At 46.2% G+C, this 26,004-nt stretch overlaps 1 protein-coding gene across 3 annotated transcripts in view; it reads left to right on the top strand.

Moving 5' to 3' along the window:
- KIAA0319 (KIAA0319 ortholog) overlaps positions 1-26,004 on the top strand; it is a 587,552-nt gene that overhangs the window by 256,822 nt on the left and 304,726 nt on the right. For all 3 annotated transcript variants that reach the window (XM_078687943.1, XM_078687944.1, XM_078687942.1), the window contains exons 3-4: positions 1,448-2,211; positions 22,915-23,110. In XM_078687943.1, coding sequence (XP_078544069.1) covers positions 1,448-2,211; positions 22,915-23,110 — 960 coding nt within the window. The remainder of the gene's footprint in view (positions 1-1,447; positions 2,212-22,914; positions 23,111-26,004) is intronic.

Genomic DNA, 26,004 nt, shown 5'->3' with positions numbered 1-26,004 from the left:
GTTAAGGCTAACATAAAACTCACCCAGGCAGTTGGGGGAATTTTAAAAGTCCATAGGAGTTGTGTTGAAAAAAATTTAAGTCCACCATTGGAAATATACAGGGTCCAAGCTAGGTCAGCGTCTCTCTATGGGGCCGAACTGTGGGGGCATAAGCCCCACTTTGCCCTCACAGTCACTGAAAATAATTTTCTTAGACAAATTCTGACCCTGCCTAAAAATACCCCGCTCGTTCCGCCAAGGATGGACTTAAACATTGTTCCTGTTGCGGACATTATTTCCATCCGACCACTTTTATACTGGCGGCGGCTGTGGAGCACCCCTGAGCTGGTTAGCTATAAGGAAGAGCTAAAAGTGGTGTTGTCCACATTTGGGGCGGGTAGTCTACCCTGGTTCTCGTATGTAAGGCACTCCTTTAGGTCAATTGGCTTGGAAAATCTGTGGACAGATCCCGAAGTATCCTGTCCAGCCATTCCCAAGAAATTGTTGGCAAATGCATTGAAAGCGCATAAATTAGCACACATATTCCAGTCAGTGAACCCTTTTAGCCTAACCTATAGATTTCTTGATTTTAAGAGCCACTATGAGTATGAGAAGGCTTTGGACACCATCCATCCTACCCTAGCAAAGAAGTTGTTCCTACAGTTTAGATTTGGAACTCTGCCGCTATTCGCAATTACCAATAAGTGGGCAGGAGTCTCCTCTCACCTTTTCCCCGGGTGTCAGACTGAGGAAGAAACTCTAATCCATGTTACGCTTTTTTGTGGAGCATACAAACATCCCAGGCGTAAATGGATCATTCAATTATGTAGGAACTTGGGGGTCAGGAACTACTTAGACTTCTTTAGGATCTTAAAGTCGAACACTGACCCGGTCTATGTGGTCGCTGTATCTAAGTTTCTGTTTTCCATGTGGCTAATCTGTAGAAACTTGTTAAAAATGGAATAGCCTAAAGCTATTAATTAGTGCCCTAAGCCTTTATAAACTGAATAATTGGATACATAGTCAGAGCTCATACATGGGGGGCTTGAGGAGGGAGACTTGGTGGGAAGTACCTGGGATTTAAGTGCAATAGACACCCTTTTATTCTTCTTTTTTAGAGTTTTTAGAGCTTTTGAACTTTTAATTAATTGAATCATAATTTATAATTCTGATAATGTATTTTACAACAATGAATTCCCATAGTGAGGACTGTATTTAATGGTATTTTTTATTACGCCCAAACGCCTATGTATATTATGAATTGTTTATTCTGACCTTGGATCTGCAACAATATTTGTTTTAACGTGATTCTGCTTTTATGGCTATATCTAGCCGCAATAAAGTTTTTGAACTGAACTGAACTTAGCAATTAGCAGAAAGAATATACTGAAAAATATTGACGTTTCTTAAGTTTAAATGTATGGAAGATCAAATGTAAGATCATAACAATGTATTTTATCATTTGCAGGGTGTTTCTGTGAACAGTGCAGGAATGGGGTGACCTATTCAGGTGCAGCCATATCACCTAATTTAGAAACCACGCAGATCTTCAGAGTGCCTCAAGCAGTAACGATGTCCGACTGTGCTGCAGCCTGTTGCAACCTGTCTGAGTGTGACTTGGCCTGGCTGCTTGAAAGGCATTGTTACATCGTGAACTGCCAGCACAAAGAGAATTGTGAACCCAATAAAATGGAAACTATGAATTCCCAGCTTACCTTTGTACTTAGACCGCCAGATAGACTTGTTCCGTTACCCATATATGGACCGATAAGGCTCAACAGGGGACGCACGGCTGGATTGTTGCCTGATTCTGTAGAAGATGTGAGCAATCTGAAAGGGCTTTCCCTCCTAACTAAATACCACAACCTTGAGGAATTAAATGACTATCCGGATGACTACATGGACCATGAACAAGATCCAAGCACTAAGCAAGACTGGAAGGGGCGATTTGACTACGCAGATTGGTTTCCGACAAGCAGTGAAAGAAGCTTTAACTCTTCAGAGGCTGAGCCTAGAGATCGCCATGGACATTTAGAGGAGGCCCAGAAGGAAAATACCAAATGGGAGCAAGTCATGATCAAAAACGTATCTGAACTTGAAACTGTTACACTTCCTTTAGAGGGGAAGCAGCCATTGAAAACTGAGGTTAAGCTACCCACAGCAACAGTGCCTCAAACTGACTTGAGTGTGCAGCAGCATCCCGTGAAAACCAACAGCAGCTCATTGGGGGAGGTAGGTTCAGGACTATTTGATATTGTGAATATGTGCAGTCACACAACCATTTAGTATGACATTATGGTTTGGCTTTCTCTTCAGAAGAATCCAATATTAGCTGTTTTCACTGTTTTGCTGTAATCATGCTGGGCAGTGATAGAATGCCGGTGACTTAAGACTGTTTCATGATTCTTGATTTTGCCTGTATACATTTCTTGATGTGTTTGGGGTTGTGTTGTGGTGAGGTGTTATGAATCATGGACTGAGAACGGCAACAATAGAAAGAAGTTCTCAAAGAGATTACTATAATAATGTCATTAAGGAAAGAAAACAGAGAAGAATATTTGGAAATTGATTTGCTTAGATAACGGCAAGAGCAGTGGTAGACCAACAGTCACTAACATTTAGCCAGTAAATGACAAAAGGTTTTGTGAGCGGAGGGGCTGTTTTATCAATTGAAGTTCTTTCACCAAGACCAATAAGACTGTTCATCTTTATGTCATTCTTGGTTCTCTATGGAACCCATTTGAGTAAACTGTATTTTTGACCTTTGCAATCAGCTTTAGAGTCTTGCATGAAGTTAGAACAGGAATGCACTAATTTAGCTGCCACTGAACTCTAAGGTGCTAGAAAGCACACTTTTCGCTTGAGTAAAGCCTTCTTTAATTTTTGATTACTTGAAACACTCAGTTTGATATGCCACCGCATTGTCAACACTGAGAGTCAGAGATCTCAGTTCTTTATAGCCTGACCACCTTTATAGGAAAGCCAAGAGAAGATGGAAGAGAAGGATCACTTAATTTGTTCTCCCTGACTCGCTGATTAGTTGCTGACTTAGTTTACAAATTTTATCCTTTCACACTCTCATTTTCAATTTTATTTAACGTGTCAGCTATTTATTTACATGAGACTTTATTTCCACTCAAGAGAATTCTAGGGTGCAGACCATAGATTATATAAAGCAACATGTGAGACAAAGGAAGCATGAATATGACAGAAAAGACCCAACTGTGAATGAGAACACGTTTTTATAGGATGCACTGCAAAGCCTACCCTTTTTTTCTGGACTGTAGACTAGAATATCGGAAAAAGATACAAAAAGTTTATTAGCTGCTTTCCTCTTTTCTTTATTTAGCCTTTCCCTCCTTTTTGGTTTGTGCTCCAGTTGGTCCTATATCTAGGTGAATTTGGGATTTTGCTATTCCTTTCTCTAGTGTGTTTGGCAACACTTTACTTGTTGCTTCTTGAATGTTTCTTTTTTTATTGAAGAAAGATACTATTTCCCTTGAAAGTTAACTTTGCATTGTATCCTCACATCATTTAAACAATAGGAAATACCAACAACCTTCTCTCCAAAGCAGCTCCAAAGCAGCTTAATCCATACATTCGCTGGCCAATGACATGGAGAGATCAAAGAGGGGCAAGAAGGAAATGCGTGAGGAGTGAGGCCTACTGCTTCCCAACATACATTTAAAAAATCCCTATTATCAAGATCCCCAGTCACTCACCACCAATTATCAAACTATGCATATCTTTGGGCAGTGACAGACAGAAATCTTTCACTTAAAGCATTAAACTGTCCAGAGTGATGGATCTTCAACTACCATTTCCAAGGCCATCCCCGTCTAAGAACATGTGAGCACACCTTTCCTCCGTGAACACATATATTTTGTCCTCTGAAATATCCTTGAACTTAGCTAGATGTTGAAGGTAGCATTGAACCCTAGCACATTACGCTTATTTCCAAATACCAAGAACAGTTGCTATGTTGGCTTTTATTGCAAATCAGGGAAGAGTAACAATCTGCTCACTCTAGCAAACAAATCCCCTTTTTTTCTGGCACTTCTCTTCAGAGTATTTTCTTTGCTTCAAAGGCTTTTAGTGTTCCTCAATGACCGGAGCCCTTAAGTCCATAAAGAAGGCTCTATATATTTCACCTGATGGTGATGTCAGTGACACAGTTCTGTCATGTTCCTCAGTACATTATCTCCATCTCCCACAGATAAGCAAGCTCTCTGATTGATTTTGACAATCTTTATTCTCTTCTCATTGTTTTCCACCACTAAAATGAGTAAAAAAAGGACACAAAACACTTTTGTAGAGCAAAATCATGGCTTAGACCTAACCTGCTCTCTGTTACCCCATATCCTCTTTGTTGAGTCATCTGCCTTAAGTTGATTTGTTTCCTCAATTTAAGTTAGTCTCGTGACCAGTCCCTTCCCCTATATTCTCACTTTAGTCAGCTTGCTCATGATGGACTTCTCATTTCTTTGTCACAACATGTAAATACCCTATGGCCTCTGAATCTCGATTTGTCCCTCTCACCAAATGCGTACTTTCTTTTATTCATATTCATTGGCGGGATCGTGGACCAATCTCAAAGCGGCTTATCCGTCTTCCGGGAAATGCTAGGCAGACATGAAAACCTCAAAGTCGCACAATTCCTCATGGTACTCGGTTCAATCAAAGGTAAAATTTTAATCCTAATTTATTCATACTTTGTTTCTCTCTGTATGCCGCTTGTCCACAGATTCCGTTTATGTCCATGCCTGTGCACGTCTACCTCACCAGCAGGGCCGGCCTAAGGCATGTGCAAGCTGTGCACCTGCACAGGGCCGCCAAACCCCAGGGGCCGCCACGCCAATATATATCCTTAGATACATATTTGCGTGGAGGCCCCTGGCAGGGATTTGGCGGCCTTGGGCCCCCTACCTACACTCCCTGCTCAGGGCCTCCGTGAGCCTAGAGCCGGCCCTGTCACCAGCTGCAAGATGACTTTCCCAGGAATTCCATAGATGTCCCTCATATGGTCGGGCATCTCAAACTTGTATAGTCTTCATACTTTTGGTTGTCGAGTCCCTGGCAGCAGCGGTTCTCACTCGCCAACACAAATTCCATCCACGATTCACTCCTGGCAGCTGAACACTCGGCGGGTGCCTGCAAAGTGGGGGGTGTTCCTTACTTGTTACACAACAACTTCAGATACAGGAGCACTCACGGGGCAATTCTCAATTTGTCAGTGCAGAGTGCATTTTCGGCATCGGCCTTCCTCAGTGCACCCAATTGAACAAACGTGCACTGGTTTGCGTACTTTCTTTTATTCATATTCATTGGCGGGATCGTGGACCAATCTCAAAGCGGCTTCTCCGTCTTCTGGGAAATGCTAGACAGACATGAAAACCTCATAGTCCCACAATTCCTCATAGTACTCGGTTCAATCAAAGGTAACATTTGAATTCTAATTTATTCATGCTTTGTTTCTCTCTGGTATGCCGCTAGTCCACTGATACCGTTTATGTCCATGCCTGTGCAGGTCTCCCTTTCCAGCTGCAAGATGCCTTTCCCTGGAATTCCGTAGATGTCCCTCATATGGTCGGGCATCTCAGACTTGTATAGTCTGATTCCTTTTGGTTGTCAGTTCCCTGGCAGCAGCGGTTCACACTTGCCAACACAAATTCCTTCCACGATTCACCCCTGGCAGGGGAACACTCAGCGGGTGCCTCCAAAGTGGGGGCTGTTCCTTACTTGTTACACAACAACTTCAGATACCGGAGCACTCACGGGCAATTCTCAATTTATCAGTGCAGAATGCATTTTCGGCATCGGCCTTCCTCAGTGCACCCAATTGGTGAATTATATATATATATATATATATATATATATATATATATATATATATATATATATATATATATATATATATATATATATATATATATATTATATATATATATATATATATCTTTTTTATTGCCATTTTATAACATTACATGGCATCTCAATGATTTATAAAGTGAAACAGGAGAGAAAACTTATTTCTTACAGCTTCCACCTTTTTTATTTGTCAATAAGTTTGAAATAATGTGGCCAAGCACCATACATAATACACTTCCATATGAATAGCACATGGGGGCTTCCTCTTATTCTTGCATGTGTAAGGTATGTGGGGTCTGTATCTATACCATGAATGATTGTGTAGAGAGTACCTGATTGCCAGTTATGTATAAAACAACCTCATTGATCCAATCTCCACAGTGTCATGGTCTGGTTATGGGTGTCTTAAAGTGGCTGGGGCATACGCCCAGAGGGTAGGGGTCCAGAGGCGGGGCGGCCCCCTGTCATCTTTGAAGGTAATCAGCACTTTTTGATTAACATCCATCTCTTATAATTTGTTACATGGGAATCACTTGGCTTCTCTGTTTTTGGTCCAGTTCCTGTATGAGGAACCCCTGTTGGGGACCGAAGGGCTCCCTGCTAATTCGAGGTCACCTCCTCTGTCTGTCTCTTGGATGTAATAGCTCGTCCACCCTCCGACTCATCATTACGTTCTGTGGAGTCTTCCTCCCTACCTATTTCTGGGTGGATCCACTTTACTAGTACTTCCGTCCATAGATCTGTTATGGGTCTAATCGGTTCCCCCTCTAGCCTCCTTTCTGATCAGTGCCCTTTTCTCAGCTTTCACCCATCTTGTGACATCTTCCCTTCAGATCTGCACTTTCGGGCTTCTGGCTGACTTCCAAATGATGGCTATTCGCCTCTTTGCTAACGCTAATGCAAGGTCCATGAACCTTGTACTGACCTTTTGTGAGGTCGGTCTTGGTAACAACCCCAAAATACATGTTTCCATGTGCATGCTGGGGACCGTCTAAGGGCCGTCCTCAAGGCTTCGACTACACCCTTCCAGTAGGGTCTTAGGGTAGGGCAATACCACACCATATGTGAAAAGTCAGCGTCCGGGTGGCCGCATCTGGGGCCTGAGCGCGGTTCACCTCGATACACCACCTGCACTCTATGCAGTGTAATGTGTGTCATGTGTATTTAGTCAAATTGTATATACTTTAGTCTTGTGTTTCTAGAGATCTTCCATGTGGAGGCTAAAATTCTCCTCCATTCGGGTTCTGTCAGCTCTCGTTCCAGAATCTTTTCCCATTTGTCGCATAGGGCCAACAATGGAGGGGGAGCATACCTTTGTCACCAGGGCTTTATACATCTATGTTACCAGGTGTCTAGTTGATTCTAACATAACAAATAATTGCAGGACCTCATGTGTTGTGGGTTCCTCTCCGTGTCCTGCCTACAGATCTCTGAATGCTTGTAGCAGCGCTCCATATGTAAGGAATTGCCCCAGCGGCAAGCTGTGTTGTTCCGTGAGGTCTCCCAATGACATCAGGGCACCCTGATGATAGCAGTTGTTTACTGTAATAAGCCCTGCGTCTGTCCAAGTCCTCATTTGCCCTACAGTGAAATGCACAGTAGGGTAACTATGGGGGAAGCCAATCAGCGGCAGCACGGGTGCACATAGGCTTGTTCCTATTGTCTTTAAAATGCACCGGCGCCAACGTTTCAGCACCTTAGAAAGTAATATCCCTGGGGTTTGGGGGAGTCAGCTGAGGAGCAAGTAGGCTAGCTATTATAGTCTCAGCTTTCGCTGTGAGTCCAATTACTTCAATACCTCCTCTATCAGTCCCTCTAATCCATCTCGCAAGCCACTGAAGCTGTGATGCCTGGCAGTACAACTCAAAATCTGGGACTCCCAGCGCTCCCTCCTCCAGGGGACATCTGAGTATGGCCAGTGATACTCTCCTGCGGCCACCATCCCAGATTAAGTCTCTTACCAGTGCATCTAGTTGTTTAAACCATGTGGATGGCAACCTCACCAGGAGGTTCGCAAAAAAATAGAGTAACCATGGGAGCATGACCATTTTAGGCAACGCTACTCTGGCCATCACTGGTAGTTTAAGGGAGTGCCAAAAGGGGACAAAGGCCTTCAGGGAGCGAAGAGCCTTCCCCAGATTAGCTTCTTGGAGATCCTCCAACTGATGGAAGATCTGTATCCCCAAATAACTGAAGGAGGTGGGGGACCACATCAAGTCTGGAGGTAAATCCGATAACCTCAACCCTCCCGGGGAGATGGGGAAGATATGAGTCTTGGATTTGTTAACACGTAGGCCATACACTGCCTCACAGGTCTCCAAGCATGCCATGGCACGTTTAATGCCCCTAATCCCGTCTTGTAAGTATATAAGTATCGTACGCATAAAGCGAGATAACATGTTCGCGCCCATCCACCATTAGACCAGTGCCTCTGCATTCCTGTCTAAACAACTCTGCTAGGGGCTCTATTGACAGTGCAAACAATAGTGGAGAGAGCGGACAATCCCTGTCTCGTGCCCCTGCAGATCACATACTGCAGGGAAAGCTTATTGCCCATTTTGACCCGAGCCGTCGGTGCAGTGCACAGCAGCCGAACCCATTTGACCCAGTTCTGTCTCAGTCCCATCTTCAGCATAGCTTCAAAAACATAATACCATCTAACTGTGTCAAAGGCCTTCTCAAGGTCAACTGATATCAATAAAGCATTCGGGTTCTGGAGAGGCTCGGGATGATGCATGACTCAGTAGTCTCCTAAGATTCTGAGAAGTGTTACGTGCAGGTATGAAGCCACTTTGGTCTTCATGGATGAAGTACCACATATGGGGGGGTAGGCAAAGTGCAAGGACCTTACTGAGGATTTCAAAATCGGTGTTCAGCATTGAAAGGGGGCGGAACCCAGTAACCCTTGCTCCCTGCGTCTTAACCTTGGGGAATGGGATAACCACAGCATCTTTAGTGGAGTCCGGGAGACTACCTAAGTCCCAAGCTTCGGTGTACATTTTCACCAGTTGCATGGCCAGCGTCCCACCATAAGTTGCATCAAATTCCGCTGGGAGGCCAACCGGGCCGGTGTCTTGCCCCTGGTCATATCGTTAATCGCCTCTTTTACCTCCTACTCTGTTATAGGTTTCCCCAGATATTTATGATCTTACTCTGGTAGGGAAATTAGGGCCAGATGTAGGTAGCCAAATACCGGTCGGTAACGGCCGATTTCGGCCGTTACCGACCGGTATTTGGCTTTTGAGATGTAGGGGGATTGCAACAGGCCATTTCGGTAATTTTTCCGATTCGGTAAATATACCGGTCGGTAAATTTACCGACCGGTATTTTTACAGAATCGGTAAAATTGAGATGTAGGTGGGACTCTTCTGAGTCCCACAAGCCCTACAAAATCGGTATTTTACCATCAAATTCAATTTGATGGTAAAATACCGATTCAGGTGTGCATGCACATGTGTGCATGCACACCTGTGCCATATGACAGGCAGACCTGCCCTTAGGGCAGGTATGCCTGCCACATGGCCCCCGAACCTTTTTTGGGGGTGCTAGAGGGTGTCAAAGTGACACCCCCTGCACCCTTGTCAAAATCGGTATTTACCGATTCGGTAAATGGAACATCTGGATGTTCCTACATACCCCCCCTTCTTATTTACCGATTCTTAATTACCGAATCGGTAAAATGCGGTAATTAAGAATCGGTAAATAAGTTCTACCTACATCTGGCCCTTAGTGTCATATTTGACAGGTAAGTCTGTTGTGCGCTACATGGATGTGGCGCAGGCGCAGCATAAATTTTGCACAATAATCGTAGAATTCTTTATTAATAGCTGTCGGGGAGTGTAATGAACGACCGTCTTTCGGTCTCACATGTGTAATAGGGGCTCTCCCGTCTCAGAGCCTATTAACCATGCCAGTAATCGGCCTCCCTCGCCCTCTTCCTCATGTGTTCTCGCTGTATATTGTTTGTAGTCGTGACTACGTAGCCCTTCCAGTGTAACCTTAAACCTTTGCCTCGTCTCTCGGATTTCCTCTATTGCAATCTCCTGTGTGACCTGAGTACTGTCCAATAATTGCAGTTTGTCTTCAAGGGCACGAAACTTTCTACTCAGCCCCCTCCGCATGCCTACTATCATTTCAATGCACCACCACTTTAAGGGCCTCCCACTTCAACAGATTCCCACTCCAACAGCCTCGTAGTTGCAGTATCCTGATTCTGTATGAAATACTCAGAAATCTTCTCCGCTAGCATATAACGATAATGAGTATCTTCTAGGGAGGAGGGACTAAGCAACCACATCGGGGCAGGTGGACGCTCACCCATAGGCCGAAATCCCATAAGCACAGGACTGTGGTCGGACAGGGTGCACCCTAGGTACTCCAAATGTGTAGTGTATGGTATGACTCTCTGAGAGCACACAAATCTGTCTATCCTGGTGTGTAGGTTGTGTATGTGGGGAAGTATGAAAATACATGCTCCTCTGTTTGTTGAGCCCTCCAAACATCTACTAGTTCCCATTGTTCAAGCCACTCCCTCAACCCACCCGCCAGTCTACTCACTCCTGTACTCGGTACTGAGGGTGTAGAGCAGTCTAAAGTCACATGCAGAACACAGTTAAAGTCATCTCAAATCAACAAATTATCAACGGGAGACTAGCCAGGTAGGCGTAGAGGGAGTTAAAGAATGAGATTTGGTCCTGATTCAGTGGGTATAGGCATCTCAGAACTATTTCCTTTCCTGCTAGTCGTTCCTCTACCAAGACAAATCTGCCCTCCTTGTCCACCACTGAGCAGCTGTGTTTAAAGGGGATTCCTGCTCTTACCTTAATATGGGTCCCTCTAGCATAGGCCTAGGAGGAAGTTGCATAAAGTTGGCCCCTCCACCTGCGCTTCGGCCTGTCTATTTCAATTCCCACCAGGTGTGTTTCCTGGAGCATGGCAATTTGTATGCCTCGTCTTCAAAGGTACCTGTCTAAGTTATGTCTCTTGCTGGCGGATCCCATTCCCCTGATGTTCCAGTACATAAATGTCATTACCTGCCGTTGATCAACTATGGTCTAATACACTAGTACTCATAGTACGGCCCGGCAAGCCTTCCGTTGCGGCCCGCGGACCTTGAGACATCATACCCGTGTTTTACATTTATTTTTAAAGAGTGTCTGCAGCAGCGCGAGAGACTCTGCTGCTCTGTGGGGGCCGGGCGATCCTAGTGATAGCCAGAGTAGAGCTGCAGGGGCCTAAGAAGAGGTGAAATACATCAAAGCCTCATTAACAAGCAAATGGTCTTTTAAAGACCTGTTAAGTGCTCGGGTGCGGCTGTGAGTGTGTGTGTGCCCGGGCTGACACACAGGCAGGGTGAGATGAGAGAGAGGGAGGGGGACGGAGAGGGAGGGGGACGGAGAGGGAGGGAGAGTGAGAGGGAGTGAGAGGGAGGGAAAGGGAGGGAGTCGAAGAGGGAGTGAGAGGGAGGGAAAGGGAGGGAGATGGAAAGGGAGTGAGAGGGAGGAAAAGGGAGGGAAAGGGAGTGAGAGGGAGGGAAAGGGATGAGTGGGAGTGAGAGGGAGGGAAAGAGAGTGAGAGGGCGTGAGAGGGAGGGAAAGGGAGGGAGACGGAGAGGGAGTGAGAGGGAGGAAAAGGGAGGGAAAGGGAGTGAGAGGGAGGGAAAGGGAGTGAGAGGGATTGAGAGGGAGGGAAAGGGAGTGAGAGGGAGGGAGAGGGAGTGAGACGGAGAGGGTGTGAGAGGGAGGGCAAGGGAGGGAGACAGAGAGGGAGTGCGAGGGAGGGAAAGGGAGGGAGAGGGAGGGAAAGGGAGAGAGAGTGAGGGAAAGGGAGGGAAAGGGATAGAGACAGAGAGGGAGTGAGAGGGAGGGAAAGTGAAGGAGACGGAGAGGGAGAGAGAGGGAGGAAGAGAAAGGGAGGGAAAGGGAGTGAGAGAGAGGGAAAGGGAGTGAGACGGACAGGAAGGGAAAGGGAGGGAGACGGAGAGGGAGACAGAGAGGGAGTGAAAGGGAGGAAGACAAAGAGGGAGTGAGAGGGAGGGAAAGGGAGGGAGAGAGAGGGTGAGGGAGAGAGAGAGGGAGGGAGAGAGAGAGAGGGAGGGAGGGAGAGAGAAAGAGAGGGAGTCAGACAGAGTGAGTGAGACAGAGGGAGAGAGGGAGTGAGAGGGAGTGAGAGGGAGTGAGAAAGAGTGAGAGGGAGTGAGAGTGAGAGAGAGTGAGAGAGAGTGAGAGGGAGGGAGTGAGAGAGAGTGAGTGAGAGAGAGAGGGAGACAGAGGAGACAGGGAGAGAGGGAGAGAGAGAGAGCTAGAGAGAGGGAGGGAGACCGAGAGAGAGAGAGAAAGAGATGTGTGTATGCCGGGTCTAGTGGCACAATGGACGAAGGCGTCTGCTGCAGGATCCTGTGATCAACCTCATGGTCAGTTTTTTAAATTGCTCTAGCCCCGCCGCCCCCCTCCCCCACTGACCCCGCACCTACCGCGTGGCCCTCTGACACAAACCAAACTGTAAATTTGGCCCCCGAGAGAAAGTTTGTGAGTACCCATGGTCTAATACATCATAGCAGTAAGGCCAGTGCCTCCCCAGGACTCCCCACCCACACCACCCCGCTCCACAGGACAATACACAGCTCTCCCAGTAATGCAAATATTTTTTTTTGTAAGCTGTAAAGAAAAAGATTGGCAAACATAGCAAGGAAATGCAGGCACACGCTGCCTTTAACCAATCCAAGGGCAGTGTGGCAACGGCCAGCTATCCAAACTTGATATTTTAAGAAACTCCCAAGTGAGTTCATCCCTGAGATGGCTTGTAAGAGCTGCTCTGTGGGATGTTAGTCAAGAGGAACCAATGGGCCCCGTGTCCAACCGGCTGGGTTCAAGTTGGTCCATACAATAGTGTGTTCAGTGAACATCTGAGCCTTCAAAGAATAATCTAGGAGTGGAGGACCTATAGAGTGTTCATAATACTTACACAGGAAGTATGTCTTGCCCCCCTGATCCCCCATCCAGCCCAACCTTTCAACTTCAATACAACAAAGGATATCACATGAGGTCATCTGTTGTGGGACTGTGGGGAGGCTTATATTGTCTCCCTGTGAGGACACAGAGTCCGAGTATGTCGACTTCCGTTCAGAGGCAGAATCTATTTTGGTTATTCGTCTATGTTCCTGTACAATGTCTGCAACTGCCTGCATGGGTGCCGACCCGTTCAATTTCCGTTTGCGATGAGGATGGGTCCGTCTCTCAGTATGCATCAGGGGCGCCTTCTTGTCTTCTTAGATGGTGGTGGTCATTTATGTGTGTGGGGGGGAGATCTTTCCCTGCTCTGTAGGCCTCCAGCCAGTCCCAAACCACCTCTGGATTCTCGCAGAAATTAGTGGCGTCCCCAAGGACTATTCACAGTCTCGATGGGAATAACAGGGAGCATTGAATGTCATTATTTCGGAGGGCCCTTCAACCTCCGGGAATGAGGCCCTGCTAGCTTGCACTGCTGCCGTGATGTTCCAGAATATTGAGACTTTTCCGTTTTCAATTGTGTAAGGGCCATCTGAGCAAGCTTTTTGTAAAATAGTGTCTCCGTCACAATAATGTAATAACTGGACCACAACTGGTCGAGTGGGCCGGACCGGTGACAGAGGCCTTGCCGGCACTCGGTGTGCATGCTCTAAGGCAAAGAAGGAGTGAGCATGTCAGGGGCCACCTCCGTGCGCAGCCATGTCTCCATGTAGCCCACCCTATCTCCTTTTTCAGTTTTCTCTGGGAGGCCCAACACCTTGATATTATTACACCTATTGTGGCCTTTGGCATCCTCCACCGTTCGCTCAAGTACTTGCGTCCTGTTTAGCAGTTGAAGCATTTGACTAGTAAGTGTAGAGCATTCAGGCTTTAGACCATCCACAGAGGCTTCCACTTCTTTGACTCGGTCGGCCAGCTTGTGGTGTTCTGCACAGAGTAGGCCCAAGCCCACCGAGACTGCACCTATATCCTGTTGCAGGGTTTTTTGTGTCCTCAATGGCCGCTAGGATCTTACCCAATTGGCGGCCTATAGTGTCCCCGGTTTGGGTCCCTTCATTCCTATCAATCTCTGCCTCCTGGGAGGAGGGGCCCCCCCCATCAAGCGGGGGCCCGCTGATTTGAGTCACGTTTTCCCCATCTAGAATATGATGATCCAGTTGTGTGTATCTGTGCGGGACACTCTAGTAGGCTGTTTTCCCCCAGGTGACAATATTCCTCCAAAGTTATTGTATCTGGTGGGGGGTTTTACTTGCAGATTTGTCAGTACCACAGTTCCACAGCCCCTCTGTCGAGCTCTGTATAGAGCTTTGCAAGGGTCCTTGCCCAGTGATCACTAGATTAGATGGTCAGTCCTGAGCAGGGGCGGTGAGTATCAGTCTTCCTCAAGCTGTAATGCTTTGGGTGCGTATTATCTTCCCAAATGTCTTTGACTCTGTGAGGGGGGAACGACTGCCAACAGAGTGCACCAAGGGGGGTGGGGGGCAGTAGCTATAGCAACGCTCCAATATACTTCGTCTCGCGCCTCCAGAGGAGCCTCTACACCAGTTGGTATTTTAATATACCTCCCAAGGGACAACCCGCCAGTCACTACACTTCTTAACCTCACCGCCTCTTCAGGGGTTCTCCTCAAGGGGTGGCATGCTGTTAAAAAGTCTGCACCTGTGACCGCGAAGCTGCCGCCCCCACCAAGCATGCGTTGTTTGCAGAAATGTAATAAACCGTCCCTCGCTCAACACCACGCTTAGTTGCTCGCCCCTCTTTTAAGTGGCTCCCAGGCACAGGTCCCACAGAGCATCCAGGAGGTATTAGCCAGGAGAGGAGGTAACCTTGAAAATTGTTTGACTATAGGTGCTCCTTCCCACTCGTTTTTCAGGCTTGTGGGGCATTAAATGGGCTAATTAAAAAGCCATACCAACCAAAATACCTATTGGGGTATAGTATGCAGTTCATGTAGAATTTTGTGCACATGACATAGTATTTACGTCATAGTATTACATGTTATCATTTCAAATTTTGAGTGCAGAAGGGATCTTTCTAGGTCCTGATGAGAAGCCAGGGAAGGGATTTGAAACAAGTCGACACAGGAAGTACTGCCCATTAAAGCTTAATACCTCCTATTCCCCATTTTTAATAGTATCAGCTCGTAGGAACATTACATTTCGGTTTTCCGTAGAGCCAGATACTTTTTAATCATTTAACACTTTCACTAACTCTTGACCCTTCCACTCACACTCCTACACCACACATAGTATTGTTAAGAACCAGTGCTCCCACGTAGTCGTAGGTCGAAGCACGCCCCGTCCTGCAGCGGAATGGGAAGACCCCGATGATGAAGCATGCCACCATGGGTCCTTTTGGTGGGTAAGGGGTATTTTAACAAAGTTGTGTGCTTTCCATCACCTTAGGAGACACACCAGATCTGCAAGAATTTTACTACTCTTTCTTTTCTACTAGGGTGGATCCCATTGTTTGATAGCTATTGACCAGAGGAGGACGTATCCACCTCCTAGGCTCTTTTTGAGCACTACCTCTTCACTCCCTCTTTGTTTCTTTGAAGCTGAAGTTTACCCAGGAAGAGATGAAGATGCTGATCACAGAGGTGAAAAGACATGAGAAATATCTCTTTGCTGCCTCTTAACTCCCACATGCAAAGAAGGCTTCCTTGTTGAAAGGCATCATTAATAAGGCAAATGCAGTGGCACAACCAGTGCTTACTACTTAAAAGAATTGAGTGCCGGTGCCCGAAACTGTGTTAAGATGCCTGCGTCAGTGTTTCTAAATGTCAGCGCACCAAAAACCAAGGCTGCGTTGCCTTAAAACCCCCTGATGCCACCATAATACACTACCAGACACTCACTGCCCCTTTATCTCACTCTTGCTGGTTCTTGCTTTACCCGTTTTTGACTTTTTTCTACCTTTCTCTTTCTTCTTCTATCCCCTTAACGTGTTTTCTCTCTCTTGCTCTTGGGAAATGTCTGTTGCCAAAAGTAAGTGCTGGAACCAGGAAATGTATGCTGGTGGCTTCCATCAACAACCACCAGCTCAATTTAAGCACTGGGCACTTCATACCTTACTGTGGAGGAATGCAAGAAGAAGTGTCATGATTATAAGTGGAGGACAGAGGAGTAGTTGGCACGAAGATGGAGGGCTTCTGTGCCGTTACAGAGGAAGAGCCGATGGCAGCAGTAATTTCTTCTGATGTAGTCTGTGTAATTGATGGCTCAGACACAACTGACCTGTAGGAATAGACACAAACACATCTCTCGGGAGAGCAAACTGGCAAAAGTTATCATTTGACTCAAGCAGGCTACAATGCTGAGGAAAGTCTTTTCGGAGTGTGTAGCAACTCCTGTGTGGCATTGGAGCCAGGTTCACAAAATGATTGGTAGAGACTGGGTCACATGGCCATATTTTGAAGTGAAATGTTAAAGAATTGCAGGTGAGACTGCAACGTGTGGGCTAATTGTGAAATTATGCAAAATGACCCACCTTAAAGCTATAAAAAGCATTTAATTTGATTACAAAAAAAGTTACACATTTCATTTCCACTGCACCCAAACCCGCCCGTGCCCGCCACGATGGTACTGGAGCAAGGTCACAGAGAAACTCATCAGCGCCACCCTCCTCATAGACCCCCCCCCAGCGCCACGACCGAAACCAACTCCGCAGCCATAGAATTTCACCGATGGATCTCCTGCTGCGCCGACAAGATAGCCCCCCTCGGTCACCCTGCCAAACAACACCCGCTGAAGGCTGCCTGGTTCACCACAAAACTACAAAAAGCCAGACGCTCCTGCAGACGCCTAGAGAAAACCTGGAGAAACCAAAAAACCATGGAAGCACGGAACAACCAAAGGAGTGCCCTGAAGGAATACCATAAGAGACACCAAACGAACCTTCATAAGAGACAAAGTCCAGACCAACGCAACCAACACCAAGGAACTGTTCAACGTCATACAGCAGTTCGCTAAACCCACAGCGGACGTCACTCTTCCTAGGAACTCTGCGACAAGCTCAGCTCCTACTTTCATCTGAAGATCAAGGTCCTCTACGACAAGTTAAGCGAACAGACACCTTACATGGCCCCACTGGAGGGGGAGGTCGCACCCTTTGGAGTGAAACTCGCAACGTACGCGGACGACACCCAATTGATTGTTTCGCTCTCGCTCGCAGAAAGCCATGGTGAGAAGTTTGCCGCCTGCCTTACCAACATCATGGCATGGATGGCCGACTCAAGACTCAAGCTTAATGCCTCCAAAACCGAGGTGATGTTGCTGGGAAATCTCTGCACTTCCCTCCCCAAATGTATGTGGCCGGCTTGTTTAGGAGATCCTCCGACCCCGAAGGGATCCATAAAAAGTCTCGGCGTCTGGCTTGAACCGGAGCTGTCGATGCACACTCAGGCGAAAAAAACTGCAGGGTGCTGCTATGGGCTGCTCCGCTCAATACGGAAAGTTATGCCCTTACTCCCACTAGACTCCAGGAAATTGTTGGTACAGGGCCTTATTTTGTCAAGACTTGATTATAACAACGCCCTTTTCTTGGCTGCACCAGAATACACCCTGAACGTGCTCCAGAGGGCACAGAATGCAGCTGCAAGACTGCTGACGAATACATCCAGAAGAACGTCAGCGAAACCAGCCTTGAAAGCGCTTCATTGGCTGCCCATAAGAGCGAGAGTGAAATTCAAAGCGCTCTGTACAGTGTTCAGAGTCCTCCAAGGCACAGGCCCTCCGATCCTCAGAGATCTGATCCGCCCTTACAAATCATCACGAACGCTCCGCTCTGGCGAGGAAAACCTGGTTGCTATCCCGAGAGCAAAAAGAGCAAGGACCGGAGGTCGCCGCTTTTCAATAAATGCGGGTCAGCTATGGAACTCCCTCCCAACATCTATGAGGAAAGAACCTAGCTTGACCAGATTCCGAAAATCCCTGAAAACGTTCCTTTTCCCCCAGAATGACTAACATCTCTGCATGCGGTTCAGTGGTGGTCTGTCTGTGTGTACACGTAGCGCTGGGACGCTCAAGGGCCGCCATGCGCTTTAGAAATTCTTTTTCATTTCATTTCATTCATTTCACATCACCTCCACCCCCACCGCCGCCGACAAACCTACCCTCATGACCTGGGACCCCGCCACCGTCGAGCACATCACCACGACCATGATGTGCTCGACTCATAATCCACCATCGCACCCGAACTAAAACAGACCATCAACTCCTCCTTCAGATCAGACGTCTGCCCAGACGACTGGAAATGGGCGGAGGTTAAAACCCTCCTCAAGAAACCTACCGCCGACCCTACGGACCTGAAAAACTACCGGACCATAACTCTCCTCCCTTTTGCAGCCAAAGTCATCGAGAGACTTCTAAACGCCCAGCTGACTGCCTTCATTGAAGAGAACTCCATCCTAGACGCCTCCCAATCCGGATTCCGCAGCTACCACAACACTGAGACTACCTTCCTCACTGCCAGCGACGACATCCGCATGCTTCTCGACCAGGGACACAACGCGGCCCTCATCCTTCTAGACCTCTCCGCAGCCTTCGACACTGTCTCACATCGCACGCTTGCAGCCAGACATCACAACGCAGGGATACAAGGAGCCACCCTCAACCGGATCCAATCCTTTCCATCCTGCAGATCCCAGAGGATCAGACTCCCACCCTTCCTCTCCCTTCCCACCGATATCAACTGCGGAGTACCCCAAGGATCATCGCTCAGCCCCACGCTCTTCAACATCTACATGGCTCCCTCGCCGCCATAGTCAGACAGCATGGGCTCAGCATTGTATCCTACGCCGACTACACCCAGCTCATCCTCTCACTCATGAAGAATCCTGAAGACACCAGACTCTGCTTCCAGGAAGGAATGAAGAACTTGGCAGTCTGGATGAAGGACAGTTGCTTAAAGCTCAACTCAGAGAAGACCGAAGTCCTCCTCATCAGACCCTGCACCTCCGCCTGGGACAACGCCTGGTGGCCCCCCAGCCCTCGAGAACCCACCCACCCCTACAGACCACACACGAATCCTCAGCATCATCCTCGACTCCTCCCTCTCCATGAACCGCCAGATCAACGCCGTCTTGTCCACTAGTTTCAACTGCCTGTGCATCCTCCGTAAGACCTTCAAAGTGATCCCCCCCGACTGCAGGAGGACCGTCACCCACGCTCTCATAACCAGCAGACTGGACTACAGCAACGTCCTATATGCCAGAATCAACAGAACTCTCCTACACAAACTCCAAACCATCCAGAACGCCGCAGCCAGACTCGTCCTCGGGACTCCGCATCACAAACACATGACCAACACCTACAAGACTTCCACTGGCTCCCCGTTGAGAAGAGGGTCACCTTCAAACTCCTCACCCACGCATACAAATTCCTCAACAACATCGGGCCCAAATAGCTCAACGAGAGAGTATCCTTCCACGTACTCTAGAGGAACCTCCGCTCCGCCGACCTCGCCCTGGCAGAGGTCCCCCATATCCGCAGAAACAGAACAGGTGGGAGAGCCTTCTCCTACATCGCAGCCAAGACCTGGAACGAGCTCCCTGTGAACATCAGACGCTTCCTGACCCTGCAAACATTCAGGAAGGACCTTTATACTACTTACCCATTCTGGTAACACACTGCCCGGGCACCCTGATCACAATGTGCATACTCTTCTCTTTCTTCGTGTCTCCCTAGCTCACACAATCTGAAATATTGCTGGGTCCAAAGCCTAGGGGATTCTCAGTATTGTGTGCCAATTGCGGTTGGCCCATGGGGAAAGTTCAACTGTATCCTGGACCATGTGCTGTGTTGAGCTACAATGTCATCAGGCACGCCTCAGGGAGGAACAATGTAGCATAGCTGATAGCATGGAAGTGTGAGTTGTATTATTGTTGATGTGGGATGTGATCTTGTTAGTTTTCTAGGGTAGAAGAAATTGAGCATATTGCATTTGTCAACTGGTGGAGAGACTGTATGGTCTGGGAGCAGAAGTTGTAGATTTCGATGGCCATGAAGATGCCCTTGCTTCTGTTGGTCACTTTGTTGATAGTGGGTTTGTCAAGGGTGTCTCTGGGGTGTTAATTAGGGATTTATATGCAGAGCAAAGTACTTTGAGTTGTATGATCTCATCTGACAGTTTGACCATTCTCCATTTTTTCTTGTTTACTTACAATGTGCAGCTTCTTGGTGAGTTCTTGGGTACCATGGTGCCAAAAGGTTTCCTTTTATTTAATCATGTAATCATACCAAATGTGATTTTTTTGCCTTCTCGTTATTAGAAATAGCAGGTCAAGTGCCAGGTTTTCCCCTGCAGTGAGGTGGGCCGTTGCTCACAGATATAATCTTTACTTTAAGGAAATCAACACTCTAAAATATATATTCAATTAGGAATTAAAAAACGAGAGGGGAAAATTATGCCGAGTGCACTGCCAAGGGGAAAGTTGAAAGACTAACGAGGATAGGACGATTAAAGGATAAAATAAAAAAGTGTCTTTTTTCTATAACACTCTTTGAGTCACAGGCCAGACAAGGCTTCTGTCTCTAACAAAGGAGGAATCCCTTCAAAGCTCAACTGACAAGCTCCTGTTGGTGCTTTCAAACAAGTAAGCCAAAATCTCACCACCCAAAGACTGAGGTGTTCAAGGCAAGGGGATGCCCACAAAAATACCAGAAGATATGGCGGCTCTGGGTCGAATATCGAGGTATCGTTTTAGCCCCAGTGCATACTGCTGAGGCCCGACCACATACTGAAATACAAACCTGTGAAGTCAAGGCATGAAGACATGAGATGGGATTCAAGAATGTAATTGAATGGGGGCTTTATCAGGGGCATGTTGGGCTCTGGGGGGTGGTCGGGGGGGCTATGCCAGTTTTTGGATTACTGTAGTACGTGGGTACTCACCCTACAATTTCTTACATATGTATGTGGGCCGTTCTGGCCTTGATATATTGCCAAACCCCAATTAAATTTGTTATGAAACAAAAAAACAACTCACCAGCCAAAAGGTCAATGGGAGCTCAGTCTGAAAAGAGAGTGTTCTGGTTGGCAAAACTATGGCATCGAGATGTTACAAAAGGGGCTATCTGGTTAAACCAGAACATGCAGACTGCTACACGTTGGGCACCCTGAGTCCTTTAAGGACATCAGCTGAATATTGCAAGCTGCTGGAAAAAGGCTGAGTTGAAGGTGCCAGAGGTGCTTGGAATTTGAATAGCACAAACAGATGGAACCCAAAAGTGTTTGCAGACATCAGACTTCCTTATTCTAAAATTGGTAGTATCTAGTTTAGGATCAGGGGAACACAGGAATCTTCTAACTTTGATAACTCAAGAATCCTACATCGGAGGAAGATGGTTCAAGCGTTCCTTCATTCAAGTCAGCCTGTGTATCCAAAGACATCCTAGTGATATTGGACACAAGTAGGAGAAAACCTACATAAAAATGCCTACACCCCAATAAAAAGTTACTTGTTTATTACATTTAGGGTAATTTCGGAAGATTTGCATAAAATGTACTCAATATAAAGGTTCTTAATCAGTGATTTATCCTATCAGATTTCCACAATCTTCCAATAAGTCATAATCATGTTCCTACTTCCATTGCTAAATCACTTTATATTGTGTTTCAGATCGGATACCCTCAGGTATGGTACAGGTTATCCTCCCATTCTCTGTATTTGAGTTTTCGGACTATTGGTATATGATTTAAGGAATTTGTTAGGTTCTTTCTCCTCTATAGAAAAGCTATTTTTCTTCTAGTGTATACCTAAAGACTTTCATGGAGGTGAGGGGTGTTGCTTATTGATGAGGGGCGATGGAAGAGCACAGAAGATGTTGTATTCTAGAAACTACACTCAAGTGCACACTCAGGCTCATTAACTCAGCACCAGATGATGTGCATGGAAATCCTGCTAAATAGTGTGCTGTTTCTTACCACAAAAGTAGCTTCTGAACTCCTCAATATGCCTTCAAGCCTCTTGTGTTTGGTGCTTTGATAATCTATCCTCTAATCTTAGTTATTTGAGCTGTGCATCTTCATGGGCCAGGGATCTTCTGCAGGAACATCCTCCCATGCTGCCTTCTGTTGGGCAATAAGTTAATTTACTCCATGTAAGGAACCTCTGTCTCCTTAAAGGACAGTACGGTCCGGCATACGTCAAAGTGTGCTGCAGCAGCTTTGGTGGTTGCACATTAACAGAGGCTGTGTCAAGCCCCTGTTGAAATAGCAACTGAGTCCTGATCAGGCACTGTTTGACGTTTGTATGCAATCATTGTTGTTGGATAAAAATTGTATTTGGCCTTCTAGTTGTGTCAACTATAAATCACCGTAGTTCCAATTGAGAAATGAAAGTTTTTTTTTCTTTTAAATGTGTTTTTTCCTTGTACCAAATTTAGGGATTTTGCAAACGTACTTGCCCCCTATCCACCAGTCCATTGTAAACTCTATTAAATGTATTGAAGTGGCGATGGGCTTTGTTTTCCCAGAAGTGCTGAACCAGCAAATCAGAAGTTTAAATCCTCTCTCTTAGTTGTGTAAGATGTACTGGCAGCTTGAGCTCCTCTTGCCACTCATGTGTTAGAGGAATTGAGTCTTTGGGCTATAAGCCCCCAATAACAGACCGACCATGAACCCGAAGCTCACCAGTCTGGATGACATTGTCACCAACAGCGCAAGTAGTGTGAAAAGTTATACACCAAAAGGGACAACAGAAAATCAGACCTAAACATAGCACGTTACTACCCGCCACAGTTCAGTACAAAGGGCAAAGGTGTGCAAGTGCCTTTACACGTGGGGCATCATTGCAATCTGGTGTTTTCCTGTCCAGGGCTAATGACCACATAATAAGGTATGCATGGTGCAAGGGAATGTCTGTCCTTTGTAAGGACGTGAGTTTCAAGGACCCTTCTGAAGAACACTGACATAAGAGAACGTGACATAACCTATTTGTATTATGATGCCCATGTATTTACTCTAAAATTATACTATTAATAATTAATCTACAAACAAGGCATTATTCTATTTAGTGCAGGAAAGGGAAATTCATATATTTTTGTTATGTACTTTGTAGGTTCTTTTGCTATCATCTAATCATTCTGCAAACCAAGAAATTCTGCCCACTGGGTCTGAGAAGTTGAAGACTCTCCAAGTGGACCAGTTGATTCGAGAGAATGAGGCTGATATACGGCTACCCACGAGTACACCATCCTCTCCTCCCGACAGTGCAGATGAAGTAACTGCTCACTCGCCTACTACCAGCTTAGCAGGTATCTTTTCGTTCCAAAATAATGTTGTTGCTGGTTGACAAGATTTCGCCAAAGGTTGATACCACTATCAAACCAGCAACAGTGTTCATAAAACTGTTGGAAAGTCTGCTTAATTCCTTCCTTCTATGATAAATACCTTCACAGACCCTAAAATGGTGATAATGCTGAAAACATATTATATGGTCAGATTCACGTGTGGTGTTTTGTGAAATTGAGTGGTATGCTTTGTAATGGTATTATGTGGCATGGTGTGGAGTAGTATTAAATAGTGTGGAATTATGTGGCATCTTGCGAAGTTAAATTTTTTTGTGGAGTGTAATTTTGTGTTTTGGAATTGAGTGGATATATGTGCAGTGTAAATATGTTGCGTGAAATCGTGGTTGAAATATCGACCTTATAGATCCTTGGTGTTCATACTAACAACTCTCAGAATATTATCACAATAGACCTTATAACAGTAAATCTACACTTACCATCGCAAGTATTTATTAAATAGTCACAATGTAGGTGTAAGTCGACATTCAGACCGCGATAATGGGACATACAATCGTCAGTTACAGGTGGGAAAAGTGGCATCAGCGTAGACAAATCCAGATAATGATTTACAAAGCGAGGATGTGCCTAATTTTAAGGGGGGAGTCGGTTGTAACTGAACCATTTCTTCAGTGTGTGCAGTAATTGCGAATCACAAGTGAAATGACATCCTGAGTGGGTGTTCCATTGAGAATGGTCCTGCCAAATTTTGTGAATACCCACAGATTTGTAACTAATTAGACATTTACAATGATTTTCGCACACTGCTGCACCGCTAATTTAACGCCTGGCTAAAGTTTGGGAACGTGCAGAAATTATCAATTTTTTTCGACATTGCGTGAGAGAGAAAGAAAGATTTTTAATGACAAATAATTCTCAATGAACCAGGACAATCCATAAGAGGGGCACACACATTAAACATGTTGCAGTATTTTGTTTTATAATTTACAGACAGTGTTGCTCAGGTTTTCGGTCTCTTTTTAATTCTGCTTTGGATTGCAAAGTCTTTTTGGAAACAGAAAGTATTATATTGGTGAACAGACCATCAGCAAATCCTGTTGCTTAGTATCTTATCTGTGCACAAGTGAATCTCTGTAGTTTAGGTTAACTCCTCACTCTTTAGAAAATATTATTTTTGTTTACCCTTAGTAACCTTGCACCCGTTTGGTCAATCTGCACCCAGCTTGGGGATCAAGATAATAGGAAAATGTTACTGCCCAGTATACATATCAAAGTATGTCTACTTGTCACAAAATGTCAGAACACTGACTGAACTGGACATGTACACAGAGTAGGATTACAGTGTGCATGCAGAACTTGTACGCTAGAAACTCATGGGTGTTTTCTTCCCAGTGTTCACAAAATACTGTAAGGAAAACAATAGATATGAAGTAAAAAATAAAGCAGCTCGTCTGCTGAGCGGATTTTGCATTATTCATAATATTTATAATTATTTATACGCTGACCCACTTCTGATATCTCTTTCCTGCCTGTTTGACATGCTGAGGAGAGATGAAAAACAGATCCTTCTCCCCGAATCCCCAGGACTAACTATGATACAGGAGGCAATACACGACCCCTTCCCCCTTACACAGAGTTGGAGGAGTTAATGTTAATTGATTCCCTTCGTGGCCTTCCCCCTTTTTATTATTACTTGAAGATCAAGGATCTCCAATGTACTGTTATTGGAAGCAGATTGCAAAGGTGTCTGTGTGATAACTAAGGGCCAGGGAGTGGTTTATTGCCCAATGCACTACCCCCTTACCCAAGGGTAGGAGTGCTATTCAGGGCTGCGACCCTGGTATGTGCTTCCTCCACCTTTTCAAAGGTTGAAAGGGATTTACAGAAAACTTTCCAGGCCTTTTCATAGTGGGGATATCTCGTGCCATTCGCTCATCGCCCTTTATTCACCCCCCCCGCCCCCCAGTGAAACGCTTACAAGTGACTGGTGTCCATGCGTAGCTTTATTATTAGACCAAAACACCATTTGACCATTTTATTAAATTCACACATACATGATGCGCTCCATACATATGCTCCACAGGTTAACATGTATTTACAATTCGGCATCTCTAGAGGCGTGTTGTACCAGCAGGACACAACACCAGCCCCTTTTCCAAGCACCAGCTACTAGGGTGGGGCTAGAGAGTCCAGGACCACCAGCAGGACGGCTCCGTCTCCCGCCAGCCCAGAGCCGCCATAACTGCCTCCCCTGCTGCAGGGTCATCCATTTTCCGCCGCAAAGAGTCCCCCGGCCTTTTTTCTTATCCGGGACCCCGCCACTCACTATTGAACTTAGGGATGGGTGGGTGGGCAACTGTTGATCCGGCTAGCCTTTCCTGTGCTCGAGGCGAGAGACGAAAGAGGGCTACTCCCTGGGGGAGCTGTAATTTTATTAACTTGGGGGGAGGGCTCTCAGACGCCCACCTGGCATCTCACATTACTGAGAGACCCTCCCCATGACAAAAGCCTGGAGAATCGAAACTCTCTTGCCAGGCACGGAATTCCCACTAAAGGCCCCCCTCCCCTAGCCGCGGGGGTGGCCTCTCATCAGTGGTGGTATGGGGGGACTCCTCAGTTTCACATTCCCATATTTCAGAAGTGCGAAATACTATAGAGTTATTACCGCCACCTATCCTTGCACAAGGACGAGGGGTGGAGTAATGCCCTCTTCCACCATCACCTTGCCCGAAGAGAGGTCAAAAATGCCATACTGCTTCTCGTATTGACCATTTACGATGGTAGTGTCTATTGAACCCTCTTCACCATGCCCAAAGAGGTGAGGGAAGATATTGCCCCTCCCCTTTCCTTGCCCAAGGGCAAGGGTACTTTTGATCCTACTTTCCTTGCTCAAAGGCTGT

This window comes from Lissotriton helveticus, chromosome 4_1, assembly GCF_964261635.1.
Source record: "Lissotriton helveticus chromosome 4_1, aLisHel1.1, whole genome shotgun sequence".
Taxonomy (NCBI): domain Eukaryota; kingdom Metazoa; phylum Chordata; class Amphibia; order Caudata; family Salamandridae; genus Lissotriton; species Lissotriton helveticus.
This window is presented reverse-complemented; position numbering and strand designations above follow the sequence as displayed.